Here is an 8732-nt window from a genome sequence, read left to right on the forward strand (position 1 = left end):
CGTATTCCAGTATCAAAAATAGCCATTTTCACTTTAGCACCAGTATACCCTTTTCCCCAAAGAGCATCCGCTCCAAACAAGGAAGTAACTTGAGACCTCTGCAGCCCAAAATTCAACAACAATATAAATAAGTCCATAACTTTCCCATTTAACTTCTCAAAAAGAAATTTTCTTTCTTTTTGGGATAAATAACAAAAGAAATTTTAACTTTAAGCTTATTTAAACAAATTAAATTTTACCTGCATCAAAAGATGGCGACTCCAATTAATTGAAGAATTACTTAAACACGAATCGTGGCAATTTTTCTCTTCACTAAACGACATCGAAGTAAAAATCTTTCCGGGTCGTTTTTTCCCGTTCTCAAAAGCAGCACCAAGCATCCCCCTGTTATAGCTCAAATCAACGTTCACATCTTTAACTAATCCCAGCCTCTCAATTTTGCCGATCAATGCTTCTTTTACCGAATCCTTAATCGAAACCAACCCGAAATCGGTGGGGAACTTGGACGCAGGGTTGCGCCTCTCGATCCATTCCCAGCCATCGGATCGGAGGCTGGATTCTAAGTACGAACGGTGATCGGACGCCGGTTTGTAGTCGGTGAACCGGATTATGTAGTTGTTACGGGTGGTTTGGGGTTGGGGTTGGGTTCTGTTTGGCGTTAGGGTTAGGGATTGGTTAACAGTCGGGTCGGAAGACAGTTTGAAATGGAGAAGAGAGAGGGAGAGAAGAAGGATGAAGAGGGAGGATTTGAGAGGAAACGAAGATTGAATTGTGATCATGATGGGCCGTTAACACTTGATTGCGTTGGCGGGAAAGTTCCCTCATCGGATTAGAGAGAAAAGAAAGAGAAGAGGTTTCTTCCCTCTGTTCCGTCTAACTCCAACTTCAATCGCATTTTCCGCTTCCGACAACCTCGTCAATCTGAATTTGGAGGACAAAACGATCTTTTACACCTCACTCGTCAATCACTTATTGACTGCCACGTGAATGTGAGACACGTGGCCTAAAATGTAATTTTATACGGCTAATTAAGTGGCGTGGCCTAAATTATCAGGCAGAAATTAAATCCCAAATTCCCAAATCCATGGCTGTGAGATTGGTTATTCCAATCAATTAAGCCACCTCACCTAAATTACAGGATACGAACAAAAAAAAAAAGAAAAATTTCCAACTTTACCTTTTCTTTTTTTTTTTTACTCATAACCAGATAAAATAATATTGAAGTAATTGAATTTTAAGTTAATTCAACTCAATTATTATCATCCAAAAATAAGAAATTTATAATTCAGTTGCAATTAAGTTGAAATTCAAAACTTAAATTAAAATTTAATAATTTTACATGTATTTATGATATTCAAAACATTTATGGCATATTTATTCAAAACAGTGTTATCATCCAAGGTCCTCCACAGTCTTATGCCACCGTCCGCTCATATACCTTTTTTCCATCTCCTCAACTACACGTGAGCACTTCTCCTCACCTGACCTTAACACACTTCAGGGTATTTGCTAGCATTTTTCAGGAACTCCGACTGATTGTGCGTCTTTGGGAGTCTCCTCACCTCTCTTTTCTTCAGTTCCTGAATTGGTTGGTCCCCGGATTTCATATATAGTTATGAAGGATCACAATACTCTTCATCAAAATCTTGCTAACCTTTTCGAAAACCAAATTTAGTAAAATTTCGCTAAAACTAGTTCAGGAATCTTGCGAGTTGTTAATGCATGTCTAATTTTGCTGGACGGGTTATCGGTGGGATTAATCAGGGCAGCAACTGTGGTTATCACTGTGGGTAGTATGTTGTGTTATTGAATTATCATGTGGCTATTTGTTGTCGCAAACCAAAATACCACTGAATTAAAAGAACAGAAACATTTAAAAGCATTTCTAATAGTCATTTTATTGTAATAAAATCTCCAAAAAGCACACCTGATAAGCCAAAGGGAACAGATAAAATTCTATTGAACTAACTTTTCCCTAGTTGTAGCTGTTAAATTAGCTGTGTTCCAGATTTTGTTCTGTCAAATATGTTGTGGATTTAGTTGTCTGACAAGCATTCCTATGTCATACGTTTTTTTTTTATGTTATGTTTAATCGCCATTGGTATGATAAGTATGCTACCCTTGATAGCAATTGGCATACATTTGTGCTTTACATAGTCGTAGGTCAAGAGTTAGATCTTATAAGAAGAGAAGGATCAATGTCGTGGGTGAATCGACTTCAATTGATGAAGCAATTATGAATGGCGCCATGCTATTGTGTGAGAAAATAAGCGAGGTTGGAATGCAATAGATCCAGGCTCTTGGGACTGAAATGATCCTGCATCAAAGGTTTCAAGAGTTACATGCAGCATTAGGTGAGATTGAAGGTTTGACATAGGATGAAAGGGATATTGTAGGCATCAAATTTGCTGATCGTCCAGTTCAAATGCTTCTGTTTTCAGTCTTCAGCCTAGCCGCAGACTTAGATTGGTGAGAAGGTTTATTAACTTCGATGGGTGAGAAAGTTTACTGGAATCTAAAACGAAGAATGGTTTGTTCTTTTGGATGAGAGAGTTTATATGAACCTAAGATAGAGAATGGTCTGTTCTTCTAAGACTTTGTTGTTAGTTGGTTTGTTCATCTAGGACAATGCTTAAAAATTCTGCTTCTAAGACAATTTAGATTAAACTATTTTCTAATCGTAATAGTAGTAGTAGTAGTAGTAGTTATTTAGATTAAAGTATTCCTGTCTTGCTTTTCTGTAATTCCAGGGTAATTTAGGTTTATATGGTTCTTAAATTATTGGATTAATGGGTTCTTTTAGGTTAGGTTAAGTGATTTATGTAGCTTGGTTTTATTTGCAGCCAGATGCGTCTTTATAACAGGAAGGGCGAAACAATGGCGCTCATATTCTGGGACGTAACGACTTTTCACGTTATTAGTGCATTAATTAACCGTTGCAAAATCGTAAAGCAATCTCTACCATTTAAAATTATTTAAATATGCATAGGAAATGATTGGATACTAGATATAAATCATGAAAAATATTATTTAATTATAATAAAGAGTATTTTTGTTTTTTAATACAATTTGTCAGTTGATTATAATAACTGATATTTTTGTTTGTTAGTATAAAATATTATTAAAGTATAATAAACGGTATTTTTTTAAAATAAAGGCTATTTTTATCTTTTTCACAAATATTATCAAAATTATAATGAAGGTTATTTTTGTATTTTGTTAATAATATTATTAAAGGTTAAATAAAGGTATTTTCGGCTTTTGACCTTAAAATGTTATTAAATTATAATAAAGAGTATTTTGGTATTTTGATAATAATATTATTGAATTATAGTAAAAGATAATTTAATTCTATCACTTATTCGTTGAGTAGTTTTGTCTTTTGGTTAAAATAAATTTTAAATTTTAACAAAAGATATCTTTGTAATTTTATCACTTATTTTTTATTGTTTTAAAACTCTTTTGGTCAATCAATTATTAAAATAATATAAAAATAAAAGTTTATTTTATGAATAAAATTACATAATAATTATTTTTAACTTTTTATGAAAAAATTATTTTATCTTTTTCTTTTATTTGTTGAAATCAACGTACTTAAATTTTAGTTGAATTTATAAATTATATAATAAACAAGTAATAAAATATTTTAATTTAATTAAGTATTTGTTTGATTTAACTTTTTTTCGATTTATTTATCACTTAAAAACAAAAATAGATTAAACAAAATTTTAAAATTTTTTTTAAAAAAATAACTTTTGTTAAAAAACAGAATCTAAAAAAAAATTCAAAAAAACTTCAAACTTTTTTTTAATTTTTTATTAAACACGTTCACTTCAAGAGATTTTTTTTTTTTAAAAAAAAAAATCCTCTTCTATAACATTTCTTTCTCGAAAAATACTTTTCTCCCTTTATGGATCTCTCTCTTTTCCCTTTCTACAAATCACCCTCATCTATTATATTTCTAAAAAATTATTTTAAATAAATAAAACAATTAAATTAAAACTTTTCTGATTATAAATAAAAAAATTATAGTTAATAAAAAATTATTTATTGAATATATTTTATAATAATTTTAATCAAAATTAAAATTTATATAAATTATTTTGTCATACAGTTGAAATAGGCTCTAAATTCATATTTGAGTAACTGAAAAATGAATAAACTTGAGTATTCACCCAACCTAAAGTCGAACAATTTCAATCATTTCAAGTGATGAGAATATGAAAGGCTTCCTTTCCTAAAGAAAAAACATTGGAGAAACCCATGTAAGGCATCCTCTTCACTTGCATAACTGTGCTGTGTCTGACCGTATATCCCATAGCGGGGGACAGTGGTTGGGGTTTGAGGATTGTGATTGCTTCTTGGGTTCAAGCTTATATACTCTCTGTTTGGATTTTCGGTAAGAGGCTTACCCGGAAATTCTAGGCAAAAAATACCAGCAGTGCACGCCGCACAGCTTGAACCCAGTAAATGGCGCGAAGCCTACTCCTTTGCTCACAAACCAGAACCAGAGCCAAGCTTTCATTCTCACTCCCACATCGCAAATTCCGGTCCAAGCCCCACCGTCATCACCTTTACTATGAACATCAAAATCTTCCTTCAACGCGCGTCTTTTGCCACTGTGTTAGCTCCCCACCGTCAACCGTAGTAGATATGGCCAAGTACAACGAAGCTTTCTCCAGGCGAATGGCCATGGCCGGCCTCAAACCCCACAATCATATTGGTTAGCTTCTTTTTGCTCTTCCCTTTGTTGGTTTTCTGTTTGTTTCTCGAGAAAGCACATTAGGAGGCCAGAAAACAATGGGCTTTTACCAGATAGTAGTATTTTTCATATTCGTTTAAGATTTTTTTTAATATAAGTTGGTTATTCAAATTAGTAAATATTGATTTTTCCTTTTTTGGGTTTGTATTTTAGCTTTAGGAGTATCTGGGGGACCGGATAGCATGGCTTTGTGTGTTCTAGCAGCTAATTGGAAAACTGAAGGCCTATATGGCAGTGACAAGAGTGGAAATTACATTGATGGTCTCTTGGCAATAATTGTTGATCATGGGCTTCGTCCAGAGAGCAAAGATGAAGCAAGTCTAGTGGGACATCGGGTTGCAGAAATGGGTATGTTTTAGTTTATCTGTGAATGTTGAGTTTGTAACTTATCCTTGGATAGCTAACATGAGTTTGGTGTAGGAATCAGATTTGAGGTTGCCCGTTGTGATTGGTCAAATGGCAAGCCAAAACAAGGTCATTTGCAAGAAGCTGCTCGTGAAATGAGGTTGTTATTTCCCCTTTTAAAGTTTGTTGAAATTGCTTGCTGGCCTGCTGGTAGAGCTGTTAAGCACTTCTTTTGTTTTTCTTTTATTTTTTTTATTTCATTCTCTTTTTTTTGTGTAAGTATGCTTTATATTTGTGGTTCAATTTGACAAGGATAATCATTTAATTTGAATCTTTTGTTTTCCATTAATTGTGCTTGAATTTCAGGTATAAAATATTTCAGGATGTTTGTATGCAAAACCAGATCAGTGTTTTACTTGTTGCACATCATGCAGATGACCAGGTTTTTACCAACATTAATGTGCTTCTTACGGTTTGCATATCTGTGCTTGTATACAAGATTGAAAAAGTTGCATTAAGCCTTTAGTTGTTTGATTTTATTGAAAGTAAATGTTCCATACTCAATTTGTTTAAACTGAAAAGAAACAATTAAACTGTTTTTGGTTTCTCACTGCATGATTAAAACACGAAATGCACAGATGGGATTCTAAATATGGTAATTTTTTATCCACAATGTAGGCTGAGTTATTCATTCTTAGATCATCTCGTGATAGTGGGGTCCTTGGACTTGCTGGCATGGCATTCACATCTCAAGTGTTCTCTTCACATGCATATTTTTGTAACAAAGATTGGAAATGTCATAGCATTCTTCTTGTGCGGCCACTTCTGGATTTTTCAAAAGAAGACATGTACAAGGTTAGTGCAAAGAATATAGCAATGTGTGATTGATTGTTGCCTTTGCAACAATTCAGTTCTTTGTTTTTTTGATAAACTGCAACAATTCAGTTCTGTTATTGCTGTTTTAACGTTCTCTTTTACTAGTATTTTTGTAAGCCCTAAATGGATCCTTTTTTCTCCTCTTTTTGATAGATATGTCAAGGGAGTAACCATGATTGGGTTGAGGATCCAACAAATCGAAGTTCATTATTTGCTCGGAATAGGATTCGGATGTCACTGGGAAATTTGTCATCTTGTGAGTAGTAATAGATGTTACTGTTTTGGTTATATGGATACTGTTGTCGTGCATAACAATCATGTTGCTTAAAATTCTAACTTTCTGTCATATATGATGGTTTTCCCTTACTCATCTTGCTGCTGAGTTGCCAAAGCTTGAGGTCATATGAGATCTCATTTGAAATTTTGTATTAATACATTGTTTATTGATACCCTTACTGGAAACGAATTATACTTTAGGCTTCACATTTTGAAATAACTACTCTCTCTTTTCCAGGTATCTTTAAGTCTGAACTACAAGCAGTTATTTCTGCCTGTCGAAAAACACGCACCTATGTTGATCAAATTTGTAACAATTTGATAAATCAGACTGTCACAATAATGGAAGTAAGCATTCTTTTGATGTTTGGGAGCTTTTTGTTGTCCATTATATCTTACTTTAATTTGACTTTAGTATATTACTGCAAGTGAATTCATTATGATGGATTACTTTTGCAGCAGGGTTATGCAGTTATCAATTTAGAGGCACTTAAACCATCAAAAATTGAGGACATATGCCTGTCTAAATTTATCGCATTGGTTTTACAGGTACTAAACCATTTAGAATATCTCTAATTTTTATGAGGGAATCGGGAATGCTTCTATTAATTCCATTTCTTGCTAACATGTCAGTTTATTTCACAAAGGCAGAGGCCAATTAGAGGTAGTACTTCAAAATTGCTGTTGCAATACATTCGTACCATCCCATGCAAGGTATATTACTTTCACTAAAGTTGTATTTGCATTTCTTGTGCAATTATTTACTTTTGTTCTCTGTTGCAAGTGCAAATTTCTTGATTTTTGCCTTTGAAAATTTGTGCAGACCTCCCTTACTGCGGCTGGTTGCTACATTTGTCCAGCTCCTGGGTCTAAGGGTACCAAAGCTCTGATATGCTGCTCTGTTAATGGTCCTCTGCCTTCAAAGGCAGAATTATTTCATGTACACTCTAGTGAAGAGCAGAAGCATTTTTTTTCAAATGACTTGGAACAAATTATAGCAAATGGAAAATCATATTCTATTAACTTGCTCCCTAATGCATCCAAAGTGCAGTTTTTGAACATGGGGTCTGCATCAGTTCTAGGTGAAGCCCAGAGACTAGGTATTATCAGTGAGTCAACCTATAGAAACATTATTTTATTGCAAAAGGAGGAAGTCAAACGTTTCAAGTCTAAAACAGATGAACTTGTGTCTGAATGTAAGCCAAAGCAGGAAGCTGAACATGTTGCTGCATTTCTGAGTGAACCACTTCTCGATGGGCAAACATACTTCTTCATGAACCGGTTCATTATCTCATGGAAAGTAAGCAAAGAAATTTCTTGGAATGCTTTTCCCGGAGAAGCTTATTGTCTCTCATATTTGGGAGGGGAAAGTCAGCAGAGTCATTGCTGTTGTATAAACAGGCATGACATGGTAGCCAAGATTCGTCCCATGACTGATGCTGATTGGCTCTATCTTGCCAAGTTGTCGAAGTGGCCAAGTTCAGATAATTTTGAAGCAACAAAACTTCCTTTCTCTATTGAAGCAAATCCATTAACCAAGAAGACAAAAATATGCTCAGATTATTCAAGGTTATCTGCAAAAGGAGCTCTCAAATCACTGAAATCTGTCCCTGCTGCAGCAAGAAGAAGCATTCCGGTCCTGGTCAATCATGATGGACAGCTACTTGGCATCCCAGTATGTTAAATTCTTCCTGTTAGTTACAAGTGTAGCATATCATTGAAGCCACTCTGATTTCTTTGATATCTTATGCAAATTCAATTTATTGAGCACATTCAAATTTTCTTGGAAGCAACTTATTAAAACGATTAGTTCATGCACTCTTTTTCCTAATCTTTTCTGCTATATTATCTTGGTAGGCATTCTTGACAGTAAACAGCTTCATCATGTGTATGATTCCTTCATTGCTTTTAGATAGGTGGGGAGTTTATTAGAATCTTTCTTCTCCCTAACAATTTTTTTTTCTTCTCTTTCAGAGCATTGGCTTTAACCATTGCCCTTTCTTGATGACGTCTGCCGTATTCAAGCCAAGAGTACCACTTGGAGGGGGACACAGTTCCTTTCTTTAGTCTTCTTAATTTCAGTTTATCAGGTCTTGATTTTATACAAGCCTGGGATACTAGAAGGAATGCCATTTGCCCCCCTGAAAAAGGTTGGAGGAATGCTGGGTATACATCACATTTTGTGGTAAACTAAAGTTGAAAATGTAACTACAAAGCTCTCCTTAGGTCACTCATTTATCCCTTCTCTTTATAATTCATTTGTTTATTTTTATGGTTGTAACATCATTTTCCTTCTATATTTTAGTAGCAGAGCCATTCTTTTAAATGTACAGCATTACCAAAGTGTTAATAATACTTTTTATTTATGTCAGATTTATTGGTGTCCTTTCTGGCTTATCTTGTTGGCACGCCACCCGACCTGAAGCTCAATACACCCATTCATGCAGCTCAACAGGCATCACCCATATTTTAC

At 34.3% G+C, this 8732-nt stretch overlaps 2 protein-coding genes across 5 annotated transcripts; one reads left to right on the forward strand and one right to left on the reverse strand.

Moving 5' to 3' along the window:
- Positions 1 to 5: 5 nt before the first annotated feature.
- Positions 6 to 936, reverse strand: LOC110411372 (subtilisin-like protease SBT6.1; the record flags this gene model as incomplete). Its single annotated transcript, XM_021421502.2, has 2 exons — positions 240 to 936; positions 6 to 98 (listed from the first exon to the last, which is right to left on the reverse strand). Coding segments are annotated over exons 1-2 (633 nt in total), but the record flags the coding sequence as incomplete, so codon positions are not given.
- Positions 937 to 4197: 3261 nt separating this feature from the next.
- Positions 4198 to 8732, forward strand: RSY3 (Adenine nucleotide alpha hydrolases-like superfamily protein). 4 transcript variants are annotated; one of them, XR_002444724.1, is made up of 12 exons: positions 4198 to 4723; positions 4916 to 5110; positions 5183 to 5267; positions 5474 to 5549; positions 5786 to 5962; positions 6137 to 6239; positions 6498 to 6607; positions 6719 to 6808; positions 6893 to 6973; positions 7083 to 7934; positions 8234 to 8485; positions 8632 to 8732. XR_002444724.1 is itself a non-coding variant. In XM_021421031.1 (11 exons), the coding sequence occupies exons 1-11, from the start codon at positions 4471 to 4473 to the stop codon at positions 8324 to 8326; spliced, it is 2115 nt and encodes a 704-aa protein (XP_021276706.1). In that variant the 5' UTR covers positions 4198 to 4470; the 3' UTR covers positions 8327 to 8630. The 4 variants fall into 4 exon arrangements, 2 of the variants coding, with proteins under 2 accessions (XP_021276706.1, XP_021276707.1); XR_002444725.1 differs by having other exon boundaries at positions 8234 to 8463; XM_021421031.1 differs by lacking the exon at positions 8632 to 8732 and having other exon boundaries at positions 8234 to 8630.

This window comes from Theobroma umbraticum, unplaced genomic scaffold, assembly GCF_002168275.2.
Source record: "Theobroma umbraticum cultivar Fairchild unplaced genomic scaffold, ASM216827v3 scaffold_56.0, whole genome shotgun sequence".
In the NCBI taxonomy this organism is placed as follows: Eukaryota; Viridiplantae; Streptophyta; class Magnoliopsida; order Malvales; family Malvaceae; genus Theobroma; species Theobroma umbraticum.

Excerpts from the sequence above, each read along its gene's own strand:
- RSY3 (XM_021421031.1), top strand. The coding sequence starts at position 4,471 with ATGGCGCGAAGCCTACTCCTTTGCTCACAAACCAGAACCAGAGCCAAG. Across the intron at positions 4,724-4,915 it reads CAAACCCCACAATCATATTG|CTTTAGGAGTATCTGGGGGA; the intron begins GTTAGCTTCTTT and ends TTTGTATTTTAG. Across the intron at positions 6,809-6,892 it reads TTATCGCATTGGTTTTACAG|TTTATTTCACAAAGGCAGAG; the intron begins GTACTAAACCAT and ends CTAACATGTCAG.